The following is a 17,630-nucleotide window of genomic DNA, read 5'->3' on the forward strand; positions in this document are numbered from 1 at the left end:
GCGCCGAAGCACACTCCGCTCGCGCACCGTCACGCTCCCCCTCCACCCCTGCGCATGCCCGGGCACCGCGGCCCTTTCCCCGCCCCCCCCGCCCCTCACCCCTCTCGCCCGCGCCCGCCGAGCATGCGCAGGGGGGCGGCTGCCATGTCGCGACGTGCCGCCCTCGCCGTGAGCAAAACGCAGACCGCGGCAGCGCGGCGGCTGCCATGTCACGACGTGCCGCCCTCGCCATGAGCAAAACGCAGACCACGGCACGGCGGCTGTGACGCGTTTAACGGAGGGGGGCCTGACAACCCGCCGCCCTCGGCTGCGTGGCGAAAAGGCGGTGGGAAGCGGAGGGGCAGGCGGTCGGGCCGGCGGGGGATGCTGACAGAACTGATGGAGTGAGTTCTGCTGCTCGGGAAACCGCAAACGCCTTGGGCAGCCGCTAGAGAACACGCGCGGAGGTATCGGAGAACTGGAGAAAAGTATCATCACGAGCTGTACAGGCAGCCAGGAAAACAAAAACCCCCTCTTCGTTTTCTAAACAAAGTATTTCCAAGTGTTCTCTTCAGCGAGTATTACTTTAAAGCAAAGAAATACACACTAACCTCAGAAAAGATGTTTGAGTTATTCATAATGGGTAACTGTTGCCACAGCTGCACTATAATGTGATGTTTAAAAGACATAACTTTTTATCAATGTCCAGTACGAAGGGAAATTCCCCAAATTTAAACTCATGAATATATGCGCTTTTTGCCTTTCAGCATCTTGGATTTCCCCTACTCTTTGTGGGAAGGCTTTTTTTTAAAGTCAGTCATTAAAAGAGTTGGAAAAGCTGCGTTTTGGTATCCACACCTCTGTTTTAAAAGATGGTTATTAGATGAGCTTACTCTTTGTTGAAGTAGCACATTACAGGTGCATTTTGCGTATGCCATACATTAAAAGTTTGCTTTCTTGAATTTTTCAATATACTTTTCCTGCTTATTAATGCTACGGGCCAATAAAATGTCTCACTATGTATTACAAAAGAGTTTGTCCCCTTCATTAGGGAAGCACTTTGTGGGCAGACATGCAATGTTTAAAGCTGTGATGCGAGCACTGGAACATGGAAAACAAGAAAATGTAAGAACGTCTCTGCTGGGTCAGACAGAGTCTGTCTAGACCCATGCCCCGTCTCCAACTGTGGCCAAAAGTGGATGCCCAAGGAAAAGTATTAAGACTACAGAGAGCCTTTAATGATACAGTCCCTGAAAACGCTCCCAGTCGCCAACCATCTGGAGGGACTTCCAACGGCAGAGATAGTGTCTGGTTATTTTATAACCCTTGCTGGTCTCCTCTTGAACTCACATGAACTTCTTGCATCCATAACATGCTGTGGCAGAGTTGCTCAGCATAATGACGCGTTGTGTGGTTTCATCTGAACCTTCTATCTGCCCATACCGTTTGATGCTGCTTCTGTACTGGAAGATACAGCAAGCAATTGATCCCTGTGCTTCCCCTCCACAGCACTCATAATTCTTATGACCCCTATGTCTCTCAAGACCTCTGTTTCTCCAGGCTGAGGATTCCTACCCTCACAGTCCTTCCATGTACGAAGCTCTTCCATTCTGTAACACTGGAGTTTAATGTCTGATTTTTTTTCTCTTGAGAAAAAGGGGATGGGAAGACGGAACTAATTATCAAGCATTCAGCCTGATTGCCAAAAAGTAACCATGTGAGAAAATCCTTAAATGTTTGGAATTAAAGATTCAATATTTGACTTAGACCAGGGAAAGAGTAGTAGTTGTTCAATACCATGGCCATGACAGAGGGGAAGTCATGCTACTTGCAGGATATAGCTTCCACAAGTTTTCTCCATCTGCACAGCAACTTTGTCAGCTTCCAAAGTACGGTTTTGTTTCAGAAGAGCAATCACGTATTTTTGGTTTAGTGTTCATCACCTCTGATCAACCGTATGAGAGTCGAAGTCTGTGTTGCAGGATCCTGAGGAAAACTGTTCTCACTGACATCTTTTTAACACAGTAAACAATAAGTGGATGAGCTTGGAGATGACACTATTCACAAAGTACCTACAGTTCAGCCTTACCTCAGGTTGTCGTGGTTTAACCCCAGCCAGCAACTAAGCACCACGCAGCCGCTCACTCACTCCCCCCCCATCCAGTGGGATGGGGGAGAAAATCAGGAAAAGAAGTAAAACTCCTGGGTTGAGATAAGAACGATTTAATAGAACAGAAAAGAAGAGACTAATAATGATAATGATAACACTAATAAAATGACAACAGTAGTAATAAAAGGATTGGAATGTACAAATGATGCGCAGGGCAATTGCTCACCACCCGCCGACCGACACCCAGCCAGTCCCCGAGCGGCAAATCCCTGCCCCCCCTTCCCAGTTCCTAAACGAGACGGGACGTCCCATGGTATGGAATACACTGTTGGCCAGTTTGGGTCAGGTGCCCTGGCTGGGCATGAGAAGCTGAAAAATCCTTGACTGTAGTCTAAACACTACTGAGCAACAACTGAAAACATCAGTGTTATCAACATTCTTCACATACTGAACTCAAAACATAGCACTGTACCAGCTACTAGGAAGACAGTTAACTACATCCCAGCTGAAACCAGGACACAGGTCTATCTTGCCAATGCATCTCCATCTCCACAGCACGTGGTAGGCTAAGCTAAGTGTTAGCTCCTTCTGATTCCTATTCTCACTCAGCATGGTAGCAAACGGCAGTCAGTGGCATTTGCCATGGTTTCAGGGGTACCAATTGCTGCAACATTTGGAGGACTTGCCCATCTAGCATTCAGCGTGGACCCATCAATCTAATAAACTACTACCAGACAGACATTAAAAATCCTTGGATTTTTACTGTACCACTGTACTAACAAGTAGTAGATGTCAAGTAGATCTGCTGGTAGATGTCAGTAGATTTGCTGGTAGATTGCTTTGGTTTGGCTCTCAGGTTTATTGCCAATGAACCCCCCCCCCAAATTCTTTTTACATACTTGGAAGCAAATCCTCATATTCACCGTTATCTCTAAATTCCCTGTTTCAGTAATCTATCTGACATTTCCAGACTTACAGCCACACAAAAGCAATGTTATTTCACAAATATCTTAAAGAAAATGCAAATAATTAATCTCAGACAGAACTGAGCCTCTGGAGACTGTGTACATCTATATGAACAGGTGGTATGCAATTGAAAAAGTCTGTAGGTTGATCACTAACATTTCCTCTTTGGTTCCAGAGAGAAGAGGCTATTAATTCCCTAATAAGGATCAAACAAGGAAAAAGAAAAAAGTCACAACAATTCTGACACTAATGTTGGGACATTTTCCTGTCATAAATTCCAGATTCTGTACCATCTTCCCCTAAATACACTCAGAATGTGTATTTAGGAAGTGTCACTATTTAGAAGGTATTATGGTATCTCTGTAAGAACAGTTTTGAGATGAAACCCAAGTGATTGATTAGGGTCATGTCTGTTCTCAGTCAAAAGGAAGTACAGGGTGCATTTATTCCAGTTAGATGTTGATATTCTGCATGTCTGTTAATGACCAGGGTGAGGTAAAATATGAACTTAAGTGGGTGAACATGTCCCACAATGAAAAGGATAACTTCGAGGTGCAGTTTCTGGTCAGCTAAAGCTGACCTAAGGTAGAACTGCAGGGGCCCACCTTCTGCAGCCTGACATTTTAGCTCCCCTCCCACACAGGTACCAGTACTTGTACAATGGTGCTATTTCCCTACACCACCACTAGTTTTGACCTAGCCAAAACAATTTTTTTAAAGGGTTTGCATTCAGCTGACCCAACTCTGAATTGCTTAGGACTGTACAACCACCAGATCTAGTCCCAAACTGGGACTGTAACATCACTGATTCAGATCAGCTGATGCTGTTGTGGAACTTCATACAGAGGGTAAGTAATCCTCATACAGAGCAACAGTTGCTAACTAAGCAGTCCTGTACAGAAGACACTTACTTTAACAAAGCAGTATTTGCCTTTTCAAGGAGATGTGGCAATTCTCTGACTTACAGAATTGTAGAAACAATTTTCTGGCAAATTAGAAGTGAACTGGTTTGAGGAGCGAGAGAAGATGATCCAATCTCTCTGCTTTCCCTTGGAGACTCCAGAAAGCAGATGACATATAGGAGCTGGCATGTTCTGTCAGAAAAGGGGTCTGTGAGAAATGCTACCAACAACATGAGGAATTTAAAACCAAGGTTCTAGGTTACCTTAAGAGGTATCCAGCTCTTCTACACTTTCTGCACAGTACCTGAAGGACATGACTGTATGCAAATTGCACCTGCTGGTTTACAAACCAAGAGTAGAAAAGTGTCAGGATACCTCTCTGATGTTAAAAAAAAAAAAAAAAAAATAGCAGAGAACATGCTTGAATGCTAAGAGTCCGGAGGGAGCTTGTCATGGGACACTGCAAAAGCTCAAAACTGCAAATACTATGCAAAAAGATCATTATGATTCAGCTCAGTTTCAAACTGAGGATTTTTCAGTGTGAATGACAAATCTGACAAAACCATGATCTTTCATCTGAGATTAATGTGGCACTTCTATGTTTTTTGGGAAGAAAAGTTTGTATTAAAGTGGTAAGTGCAATAAATGAACATGTTTACTATACAAACACTTATAAGTAATAACTTAGAACACTGTTCCTGTAATATACACTATTTTCCTTGCTTTATTTCTAACTTGGAATAGGTTTTATAAAAATATCTGTACAAAATTCAGTTTTATCCTATTACTGCCTGTACGAGTTTCTAGTTATGATCAACTTTTGTTTAGAAAATTCATGCATTTCCATAAGCAAACTATTCCAGTGACGTGAAACCCTGTCAGAAGCAGCAAATTTAAGAATGTGAAAGAGCCACACAATATCACACTGGCTGTTTCCTAATTCTTCCATTCAAAATCTTAATATACATTGCTACAACAAATCTTTTGCATTCTATGTAATCAAACAAATTCTAGTTAGTGGGACGAAGTATTAGGGCTATGTGCGTCTGCCAAACAGTAAACATACCATTTGGCCCCCTTAGCTCCATTTATTGGCTATAGACATTGTGCGACACTGTTGCAAGGTCAGCCTTGCCTGTTTTGAAGGTACTTCGGAAGTCCTGCTTAACTTCTTCGAAGTACAGAGTTTATGAATTTCAGTGCAGAAGAAAAATTCGAGGAAAAAAAAAAAAGACTAAAAAACCACAACCTGAAATTCCAAGAGGGAAAAGCAAGTTTTAATTCAAATCACATTGAGAGGCTACAGAAATTGCCTGCAAAGACGGAAATAATGGACCTAATTCATCCCTGCTGGACCACCATTGATGTTAACAGATTTACTCCAGGAATGATTTTGACAAAACGCAGTTACTGAATTTTCCTTAGTTATAGGCCTCACACATTAATCCCATAATTGTACTGCTGAGTTCTCCTAGTCAGCAACAGTGATTAAAAAAAAAAGCAGCTTCAGCTTGTGCAATTACATTCTTCATCACTTCTGTTGAATGCAAAGCCATTTTCTTGGTACTCGATAGGAATATTTTTCCTCAAAAGTGTCTTTATAAGGGATATGCCATGTATCACCTGTAGTCTGTACCACACAGTCATAACAGAAAGCAGGCTGTTGGATAAAGACAGATAAAAACATTTTTTTTAGACTTCACACAATGTATTACTAAAATACCACTTACAGATAGTTATAACTTCCAAGACTTACCTTAGAAATCTCCATAGATTCATCTCTTTAACAACTCTCATTTATTTCCTTACACCAAACAAATTCTAGATTTTAGTACTGGAGGAAAAACTACATCTTTTAGTATTTTGTGGTCTAGGAGTCATCATAAATGGTTAAAATTCTATCTTCCATCTCCACCAGATAATAATGATGTGAATATAATGCATTCAATTTCTAGAAATAGCAAAATGATTGTTTTCTGTTCAGTTAAATGACATCACATGGGAATTAACTCAGGATGTGGAGTTTATAGGCTTGAACTGATAGGATTTAATGACACTAATGACATCTTGTGTTTGTTCTTCCAGTGTACGTCTTTACATAACAGACTTGCTCTCTTCTGAGGAGGATGTAAGAAAAGGGTTTATCACTAACACTTTCAAGAGCATCTAGTTGAACAAATACAATAAACTATTTTTCTGGTCTATTATGTTACAGGTATACTAACTCAACATATATAACACAAATACAAAAGAAACATTACTGGTTGGCAGTTATGGTTCTCAGAACATACTATCACCCTGTATGTATAGTCTTGGAAGTCTACTTTTCCACGACAGCTTCCAGAATAACCTAGAACACAGCTAAGACTTGGAATGTCAATCATCTAAATCACTTGTTTGGGAATTAAAATGTGAAAATTACTAGCCCTTTTGTACAAAAGAAAGAAACAAGGTGTAGCTAAAGCTGTGTTACTCAGGGAACCCTACATTCAGTACTTGGTTCCATAAAAAGAAACGTATATATGGCAACACTGAATGAAAAGCTGTCATTCTTATAAGCCTGCATCTGTACGATCTGTAATGAATATTATTTTACAGTTTTAACCAGAGCAGCAAGAAAATTATCTGCATAGATGCAGTATTCCTTTTAGTAGGCAATAACAATGCACACAGACCAGATAACAAAAAACTGCATGATATGGAGTGTCATGTGATGAATTTTTCCCTAGAAAAATCTTAAAACAGCTGCACTCCTGTTAAGGTACTGTTCATGGCTCACAAGGATACATGTCTCCTAGACAATAACAGTACAGTATTCTGCTATAAGATGATACTATGCTTGGAAGACTGTAATTTCTGCAGCTGAATACTGACTACAAACCTGACCTGACTGTTTTGGGCTTTCCTTCATGAAACTTTATACATCCTTTAGGCTAATATTACAGTGAATACTGAAATACCTGTATTTTCCTGCTTCCTTAAAATAAAATGAAAGAAATGATATTGTACAATTAGAAGCATGGTATTTTATAATAGTGCTACAGAGGATAATAAGGTATTTCAAAGTTTAAAATAAATGAAAAAATATTGGCTCTTATGTTTTACAGCAATGGAAAGATTTGTATACACAAACATGCATTTGCATTTACATTTTAAACATTTAGGCAGCATTTTTTGTCTTTCTGACAGTTTTCATGTTTGTGGCATGCTTTGTGAATACAGTGAATTTTCAGTAAGTATGGGCATTTTGAGCCCATTGGTACAAATCCACTTAAGACTCCAAGAATCTTTTTGCTTCTAGAGTTTGAAATTGTGTATCTTTAATGAATATGCTCTGTGTGCTTTCTGACTGCAGCAGAAAACTTACCAAAAATTTTATATGCTTTCCTTCTATAGAAGGGGAAAACACTATTTGGTGTCCACGCTGCCACTTACGGAACAGATGACGCGTCAGACTGTTGGAAAGACAAGCCTTGTGATCCCGGAGGAAGTCTCTAGTAACAAACTTGCAATGCTTGCCTGATTGAAGAGTGGCATATAACAAGAAGGCATCATCTTCAGAGCTTAACAAAACAAATGGAAAAGACAGACGTCATTCATGAGGCAGTAAGCGGTTGCAGGAAATGAATCAAATGCTGATCTGAGATCTATTCATCAGCAACACTGAAAATTCCCATCACTACTCTAGTTCCCTGGTAACATAAAGAACTGCTTACCACCAGGCACCAAACGTACTACACAGAGCATTCTTCCCTCCTATCACAATTTGATAATACAACAATATAAGCTTTTATCACCTAACAGTGCCATGTGGAACAGAACTGCTAAAACTCATAAGGGTACCCCCAAAACTTTGTTGGAATACAATCAATCATCACAACTGATAATAAAGTGTATGTAGACAACAGGACAGATCTGTGAATCTTTGTCTTTACATGGGTAAATACACTTCCAAAAGGTCCTATGATTATTTGGAAAATATAGTCAACATTAGCTGCTATTAAACGGAAACAATTTTAGGCAAAAATCTCTCAAAATACATTTATAGTGGGCATGAGATACCCTATACCTGGAGCAGCTGAGCAGAACTCTGCTTGAAACCACTTTTTGAGTGCTGTGGATTACTGTAATAGTAAGTGACAAGACACAAGATTATTGAGGATTTCCAACCTGTGGTTAACAGAGTCCCCTTTATTGGTGCTCAAATAGCAGGAAAGAAAGCGATGTGATTCAACAGCAAAGAGAACAGAGAGGGAATGAAGGAGAACAGATCTGAAACAAGGAGCCAGACAAGAAGAAACTTGGACTGGCTGTTGGGACAAGGAACTTGGTCAGAAGTTCTGGGAACTGGAATCACAGAACAAATGGCAGAGACAGGTGAAGGATCAACAGTGCCCAAATCAGATGGAGACTAGGGGGAGCTGGAAGCTAAGGAAAACTGAGACTCATTATATGAGGAAAGCAGGGCAAGGAGAAACAACATTGAGGCAGAGGCAAGTACCTTGTTTTGAGACAAGGACTGGCTTGACTGGGCAAAAGCAAGGGGGCCGTGCTTCTTAAATTAGAGAGGCAGAGGGTCTATTTCCACTTACAGAAATATTCTCCTCCAGGAGCAGCAAGCAAGTCAGCGCTCCAGACTCTCCACACTCCTGGGTTACCAAGCAACATTGGCCAGGCATAAACTTCATCTCCCCCCATGCAAGGGTAAGACAGCAGACCATGACTGTACACTGATGCTATCAGGTATTCTGTAAGTTCAGACCACTGTGGTCTTGGCAGTGGTTTTAACAGTTATAAATCCTAATAAACCACACAGATGTCAGCGTGATTCTAAGTGATGAAATTCTTCATAACATAACTTTTAATATGTATTAGTTTTTTGAAGCAAGTATAGCAAGGGATGTGTTTCACACACAGAGCTGGAGATACTACTAATGGTACTAAAAACTACAGCTGTTCATACTGATTTAAAATGCACATGAATCAGGTGTTGATCTCCATTACATTTAGCCATTTTCTTAAACTTACATATTTTCAGCAAAGAAGAAGTCTGCCTTATTCTGCATCTCCTTCATAATCTCTCTTTTCCAATTTGAAGAGTTACTCAGCATGTGTTTGCGGCCCAGCACAAGCAGCCGGGCATTGTCTTTTGCCAGGCAGTTGACAGCATCAAATAGCTGCAGAAAACAAAGCAAAATCAAAGATTTTCTCAGCTGTAAAAAGAGACTGACAGAAAACACTTTCACATCTGTGTCTCAACTAGTGGAACTTCTAGCATACCCTCATTTCCCATAGTTCTTAACTGCAATGCAAATTAAGTAGATAACTAATTTAATTTCCTAATGTCAAAGAAAAAAAAAAACCCCAAAACAATTCATTGTAGGAAGCTGCTCTCAAACACACAGAAAATACATTGCTATTATAAACTTTTCCCAGCTCTTGCAGCTTGAATGACATGAATGAACTCAGGAAGAGTTGTATGGAGATTTCAGAAATTCAGAGTCAGCTGAGGGAACTGAATCACATTGGGATTTAAGTAATACCTACTTTTGGAAATTATTCAGCATTTGTTGGTATTAGAGGAAGACCGAGTCCTAAACCATCCTGCTTTACCTGCCCCACCTATTGTCGAAATTAGAGAACTACATGCGATCTGGGCTGCCCTGTGGGAAAGAAGCAAGCACCAGTAAAAGGAAATCTGTGACCTCAGGATTGAGGGTTTATGAAAGCCACATCCAGAGTAGCCTCCCACTTATGAACCAACATCCTGAGGTGGCAAATTCACTGCTGCACCAGCTTCTCTTCAGAGGGACTTTTCACCAGCCTCTTAGGGCTGTGCCTGTTCAGCAATAAATGCTTCTCAGGACAGGCGCTTGTTGTGGCTTTCCCTCCCTTCTTCACCCAGACAGAGATCATGGAGGGCAAAGGTTCTGGCTTTCAGCATCCAGGTTATTACTGTGGACTCCTCACAAAGCAATGGCATTTCAATTCTGCCCAGAAAGAGAGAACTCTTTCTTGAGACTGAAGCATCCAACACTTTTAAAGGCTGAGAACAATATGCTCAACCACCAGGGAAAGGTGCTTCCTAATTTTTACCTGTATTTGCTGCCATTATTTGTCAATATACAATCTCCTGATTCTTCTCTAATCCCTCTTCCTGCTTTTCTAGCTACTTCCCTCTTCCCTGTTATCTCTTGTCCCTGCAATGCCTCTAACTGCCTTTCTCCTTCTCTTGCTCTTTCCCCTTCTTTCCTCCTATTTGTGATCCTTATCATTATTTAATATAATTATCTTTTGTTTCAGGGACTAGAAAGAATTGTTCTTCTAACTCTTGGGTACCATTTTACATTTAGTTTGATCTACCTGCAAGTACCAGTGGAAAGGGGTGGTCCCACTCAATCCTCTCTTGAGCTGCATGTTCCCACTACTTCTGTTGCATCAGATCTAATACCACAACTACCCACGAGCTCACTGATCCAACAAAAGACACTTTTTTTTCAGGGTTGAGCTTGCAGCTACACAACTGATAGACCGGAGTCAAAGGCGATGACTGATGGGAACACATCGCTGGAGATGTTGAGGACAGGAAGCATGGGACTGCCTGTCTCAGCAAAGGACCTGCAGGTGGATCAAATTAAGTGTGCCATTAATCTGGATCTGAGAGGGGAGGCCAGAAGATTTTCTACATTAATTTTAACTTTTGACCTATAAGCTGCTGTTACCAGCACTGACTCTGAGGGACTGAAGGATCTGTCTTCATGGAGACACAGGGTCTTGGTGCTAATGCAAAGCACAAGAGCCTAACAGTACCTGTTGGAACTGACTTCCTGCTTCCAGGAGATCATGCTGGACATTGGCTATGCATGCATACAATCTGCCTTTCCCTGATTAAAACAAACAGGACATAACGTGAGCAGGAAAAGGCCAAATGCCATAATTTCTGCCTATAAAATGGCAGGTAAAAATAAAACCAGCATGCTCTCTGGTGCATGCCCTGAATCTTTGGAGATACATTTCAGAATTCTTACTGGAACACAGAATTGAAAGATACAAACGGAAGCCACCATTTTTATGTTACTGGAAGGCTTTCAAAGTAACTGTGTTATGTAATAACTTATCTTCTATGTCACATAATTTATTTGATTATTAAATTATGACATTAAAAATTGAGAAACTGAAATTCAGTTTTTCAATATTGACATTTCTTTTTGGAATGTCTCATGTGGGCAGTAAAAACTGGCTCATCAATTTTGTTTGTTTACAGTCACTTTTATTTTCCGGTTCTTATGCATTGGCCCAGTCCTGCAAATAGTTGGATACAAATACCAAAGGAGAATTAAGTTTAAGCTGAGTTCATTAAACTTAATAAAAGTTAGGAATGTATCTACTGCATCCACACACATTTTCATGTAGAGAAGTCAAGAGTGAAGAAAAATCAACCATGAGTAACTTAAGCAACCCCTTACAAATTTCAAATGAAAATATTTTCTCTTCTTGCCTCATGTTTCGCTACATTAAGGGAAGGTTAGCAGAAAGTCATGTGAAAAAAAAAAAAGTTAAAATGTTTTTCAAAGAACACTTTAGAAAGTGATTCCACAAAGTATAAAATAAAAAACTTGACAGCAAGAGCATCTTGATGGTACAAAAGAAGAAAAAAGTCCTAAAAGCAGACTATGAGTCAAAAAGAATCCCAGGAACATAGCTGCACTAGTGGTATTGCAAGACAATAAAGAATTGCCAGTATTTGAACTGCTGGAGTTTACCCCCAATAAAAAAAGGAAATACTTTTTAATTACGCTTGTGGTTCAACACAAAGGCAGCTGGATTTCCAGATACGGATTGGTCAACTGGGGCTATTCCCAAGTTTATAAAAAACTTGACTGGCTTGGATCCAGCTCCCTTAAGTCTTTCTTTCTGAAGGGTTAATAACTAGTGGCACTTTGTACCTGTTAGTCATATGGACTTTCTTCTACTACATACTATTAGCATATGAGGTTCTCTAGTATGAAGTGCTTCTGGGGAAAAAATGAGAGATTGGTATAAATTAGCTACAGTTTTGCAATGTAAAAACTCAAAACAGGCTTAACTTGTGATAAAATTAATGGGAATCACCATTTAAAAATTTAGAAACTCCTGCTTGCGCAATAGCACGCTGTCCCTCCTCTACTTACCACAGAAATTAACCTTTACTTGCACAACTAGAACACAGAAGATAGGAACTATTTTTGCTTTCAGAAATTATTTTTGCTTTCACAAAATAAAAATAATTTTGTTCTGCATGGTCCTTTGCCTGATGCAACTTTACTAAAGAGCATTTTATCTTTTTAGGCTTGGGTGCTTAACAGGGGTGGTCTACAGGGAGTCACAGAACTTACGTGAGGGGGGGGGTTTCCTAAGTGTGTCTACTCCTACGCCTGGCTGCTTCTCAAGAAAGGAAGATGTGAGACACACAGCAACATTTGTTTTAGTCATAGAGGAAACTGAACATAATACTGTTCACAAAAAAACGACAGTAGTGATCTCTCACTTAAAAAGACATTTTATTAATCTAGTATTTCCAAAAGTTATCTAAAAATTATCATCTGCCACTACACAATGCAAATATGCTATGTGCAATAAGCTCCATGTAGGTGCACCCTTTGAATGTTCCCACATTATTTAGGCAGCAAACATCAGATGCTCAGTTGGATAATCTGTTCAAAAGGCAATCTGTATAAAACATCAAAAAATATACAACACGCACATTCCCTATGCTATTCATTTCCTTGAAAGTGAGGATTACAAAATTAGTGAAAGAAAGACCTTTTATGAATATTAGTATCTTTCAGATTTGGACAGCAGAACATATAAAACCACATTTTCTCTAAAACCAGGAATTATAAGATGCCATTTTGCACAGAAGGGAAAATAAGCATGGTTAGACTGGCTGCTTCAATTCATATGGCAAGATGTGGGTGAGGCAGAGAAGCAAGAAGCTGGGAATTACTGCTGTTCTGCACAAATCACTGGCCACACAAGGCACTAGAACTACTACTGGATTATATAGATAACTATCATTGCATTCAGTCTTATTTTCTTTTCCTCTGACAGGGCACATCAGGATCCATGTTTCTTTCTGAACTACACAGACATCTTAATCAACTGTTTGTGAAGATCACTAGATCCTTCTCCAAGAAACTCATGCTTATTAGCACTTACTGAATATGTTCTGCTTGCAATCCCTTTCATCATTTATCAGTTACATTTAAATTATTCCAGTGCTGTTCCAGTCTTCGCTTAATTAGATCTTTCTCAAGCTTCTCCTAAACCTTAACATTTTACTTAACATGCAAACAATTTTGTGTTCACTTTAGCAAATGACTCTGATGGAGCCAGGGTACAGCCACAAAGAAGTATGAAACTACACACAGATCAATAGAAGAGTCAAGACCAGCTGTTCACAAATATACCAAGTTATCTCCAAATGTGGTTGTTCTTCTATGATTTTTTTTTGATTACTAAAAAAATGTATGTATCCAGTGTGCATGTTCTAACTCTGATGTCTGCACCCTAGTCCGTGAATCAATGAAAAACTAGCACACTTGTACAATACTTTGGCTGAGTGTACGCATTTATCTTTCCTTGGGACAGTCCCAGAGATATGAGCTATTTCCCCACACGCAAATGAGTTCTTTTTTGTTTCTGCAGCCATGCCATTTTATGGAATTTCCCCTCCACCACCAAGCTCCTGCCCTCATATCACAATGCACCTTTTTTTTTTCTGTTGTGCTGATACAACCTATTTGTTCAGCCATTTTGTCAACCAGATCACAGCACAATCACAACTGCACTTACACACCAGGGCAGGAACTTCTGGATCAGAGAAGCTGGAGTGAAAAGAGGTGGGGAGGCAGAGCGGTAGGACAGAGAACACGTACTCCACAGAATCATGCTGATGCAAAGCCTGAGCTTTGCAAATATGAAATAAAGCATCCGAGGATGCTGTAACTGGCGGTTTTACATTTTAAAAATCTGCATGTTATACCTTAAAAGAGCCACTTTTCAGGTAAGAATAAGTATTAACAGTTTCCCATCAGAAGGGAACTTTTCTACACAAACTGCTAGAAATAGTTTTGCAGTGACCCACATTCACAATTCTGCACAATTTAATGGGGATCGAACATGGGAGTTAGGCTGGGAGAGCAGGGAATCCTTGTCATACTGCAAGATTAATCCTAATTCTTTAAATTTCACAATAGCCTTATAAAGTAAATGCATACTTACATCCCCATTTTACACAAGTGAATAATGGAGCACAAGGCAGATTAATTACTCTACCTCATACAAGGAACTATGAGCAGAGCAGGATACAGATTTCCTAAGGCTTCACTGCCAGTCACCCATTCTGATCACTAGATCATGCTGTGCCACATGTCCCAGTTTCAAAGGTTAGCTTGCTGTAGGACAGCCTTTCTCCTTGGACACTACCGGTGGTTTCCCACTTGTCAGATGAGAAATCCCTGAACACCGCTGAGGGGAAGCACACCATTCAGTGTAGCATGAAGGAGTAATCATCCCCCAAAAAGTTTAAATTGGATTTGTTATTAATAAAATACGTTTGCCATTTTCTAAACATGTTTTTTTACTAACTGCCATTTAAAAGCAAAACACATCTACAATCAGATTATCTGCTAATAACAGCCACAAACTGCTCTATTACTATTACTTTCACCTGCTGCTAGTGCTGCCTCTCACCCAACACTGTAGTTGTGAAACTGCAGAGGAAATCTCAATGCTGAGCACAGATACAGAGCTGCCATAAGTACAGTCAGGTGGGGCTGAGCATGAACATTCTCTCCAAAGGCTAGCAAGGAATCAATTCCCACCATCACCACATTTATTTGACTTACAGTTTCATCACTTTTATTTCCCTTTTTACATATTGTAGACAAAGAGGCTCAAAGAACTTGTGTACCTCAGTATCACACACAGGAGAGAGAAATATGATGGGAAGCTGGATTTTTTTCCCACGGCACAGCCAGTTATCCAGGGAAGGCAAGAGTGCTGCTTGCAAGAAAGCCTTGACTTTCTTACTGAGCCTGGTAATTTCACCAAAGCAGATTCAATACCATTATCACAGCACCAAACACAATGGAAGCTGCTTCTTATATTCTCTACATTATTACCGATGACACAATGTAAATTAGTCTCCAGGTCCAAATGCAGGGGTAGCATACACATTTCATGATCCCCTACAGATTACCTGCCCCGACTAGCAAGGGGGTAGCTACTTAGAAGGGAAAGCAGTAATGGATGAATAAGTAACAGTCACTAAGCTTAATCAGCCTCATTTACTTTATGCTCTTCAGACAGTCAACAGCTAACTGTTGGGAATTATCCCTTAGGACACTGGGGATCTCTACAATACTGCAGAAACAATATTGTTGGGAGTATTTGTATCCTCTGTTACAGTAGGACTATTTAGATTGATGCAACACACACATCACCATGCAAAACTCTACCAGTGACAGCACTTCACACATCAATGACAGCAATCACACAATGTTTAACATGTTTTAACCTGTCTACATTGACTCCACACCTAGAATTGACTTATCCTCTCTTGACGCATTCACTAGAGATATGTCTTAACTCCCTATCACAATTCATTAAAATTTGCGGTTCATTTTTAGATGCCAGCTTTTGCTCTTGACTTCACAGTCAACTCCATTAATCAAAGGCAGATTATTGATTGAGTAGGAAAACTAAACCACGGAAGCAAAGATACCTGAGTTGATTTAATATAGATTGAGGATGGTACAGTAAGCTCAGTTTGCTCAGATGAGGTGATGCCTAAATATAGCTCTGCTGCCTAAAGAATAAGTTTGTATTCAGAGGCATCCTGAGGATGCTTCTGCAGCCAGGTCCAAACTGACTGGGTACTAAGTCCTGCACAGTCCAGTGTTCCCACTGACTGGAGGACTTGGCTCAGCTGCAGCACTGAATGAATGTGGACACATTACTTCCAGGTCAAAATTAACTACAAGGATACTCCATGGACTGCATCCAAGCGAATGAGCCCTCTTGAATCCTGGGTAGTGGGGAGAGTAAAGCAGAGTAACCATAAACAGATTCAGGTCAGGTACAGAAGTAATAGCATAATTTCTGTTCTCCTGTATTCATGGCAGCCTGGCTATTATGCCAGTAATGGAGATATCTTTAATTACAGCTCTACTTGATTTCAACTGAAGGTGCAACCTGCTCAAGATAATCTCTGAAACTGTTATGAACGTAGACGTAATATGTTTGTAAATAGGCTCTGACATTATATACTGCTATATTATAAACTGTAGGTAAAATTTCCAATTTCAAACAAGCTTGAAGAGCCGCCCCTGTTCATTATTCTACTGACCAGCTCAGAGAGCAGCACAATACAAACCAAACCTGTGTAAATTAACTTTAGGTTTGGAAAGACTGTTATGAATTTCTCCTATGCAGACAGGGATAGGTCCCTATCCCTCCCAGCAGAGAGGCATGTAAGAAAAAAAGGTTTTGAAACGTATTTTCTAATATACAATCTAATTATGGCCATATCCTGCTCTATCTTATTCCCAAAGGCATGACAAGTAGTGATTTGATAGATAGTGAAGCAGTATTTCCTATGAGAATTAACAGAATCAAGGCAGGATACGTGCAGAGACCAAAGAAATATATACACAACTTAAACAGAGAATTTAAATCGTGTGTATGACATGAAGGATGGGGAGGCAGGAGTGGGATCATCAGGTGGAGGAGACACTAGCTTTATGGAGTCTGGCTTTTCAGAATGGATTGTCACTTCTAAAAGATCTCAGCCACCTTGTCAGACCTTACTCCTGCCACACCTTTTAGTGTGACCATTCTTGCTCACACTTTTTGAATGTCACTCCTTTTGAATGGTAATATTTTCATCATCATGATCTTTAGATGAATAAAAGTCAACCATGAATAAAAGAAAGAAAAATGGATAGTGACAATAGTTAGCATAGCATGTTATTAAATGAACAATGCCAAGAACTCCAGAAATGATGGCTAAAGAAGAGATGGGACAATGGGGGAATTGCTGAATTTGATAGTATAAATTGCAAAAGAGAAAAACAGGCAATTTTTTCTGACTCTTACAACAAACAATTCAAGAAATACGTGGACAAACAAACATTCTTTAGTTGCATAATGGCATTTTTGGAAGTTGAATTTTGTAAGTCATTGTAGTGCCAGTCAAATTTCTCAATCCAAAAGTTCTGTTAACCAGCTACAGTACCATTTTCTTTCCCAATTACTTACAAAAAATGAAATGTTGGTTTAAACATGCAAGCAGACCCTTCGATGTTGGCTCAGCAGTTATGAAGTAGGCATAAAGATGGAAGAGAAAGGGTGACTCTGAAATCCAAAGTAGCATTTTGATAAGGCAGTAACTAGGAAATGTTCAATTCACAATTAATTAGAGCCCAGTCCTAGCTGCTGTAAGTTTTGTATTTTAATTGTGGACTGACAGTAAAATGTTTCCTTTCATGAGTTTGAATTTTCTGAATGTCCTCTTTTCTTGAGTCATTTAAAAGGCCAAATATATTTCTCTTTTTCTGATCTTCTCGGAGATATTTTTTCTATGTAGCTGATATGATTGTATACTTTCATCTCTCCTCTTACTCATATTC

The 17,630-nt window shown here is 39.9% G+C and overlaps 1 protein-coding gene across 6 annotated transcripts in view; it reads right to left on the bottom strand.

Moving 5' to 3' along the window:
- Positions 1-5,212: 5,212 nt before the first annotated feature.
- PRORP (protein only RNase P catalytic subunit) overlaps positions 5,213-17,630 on the bottom strand; it is a 53,880-nt gene continuing 41,462 nt past the window's right edge. For 5 of the 6 annotated variants that reach the window (XM_069783977.1, XM_069783978.1, XM_069783979.1 and 2 more), the window contains exons 6-8: positions 8,986-9,134; positions 7,325-7,520; positions 5,213-5,617 (exon numbers count right to left, since the gene is read on the bottom strand). In XM_069783977.1, the coding sequence (XP_069640078.1) occupies positions 5,489-5,617; positions 7,325-7,520; positions 8,986-9,134 (474 nt within the window). In that variant the 3' untranslated portion in view covers positions 5,213-5,488. The remainder of the gene's footprint in view (positions 5,618-7,324; positions 7,521-8,985; positions 9,135-17,630) is intronic. The other variant, XM_069783981.1, reaches the window with a different exon arrangement.

This window comes from Haliaeetus albicilla, chromosome 5 (assembly GCF_947461875.1).
Source record: "Haliaeetus albicilla chromosome 5, bHalAlb1.1, whole genome shotgun sequence".
Taxonomy (NCBI): domain Eukaryota; kingdom Metazoa; phylum Chordata; class Aves; order Accipitriformes; family Accipitridae; genus Haliaeetus; species Haliaeetus albicilla.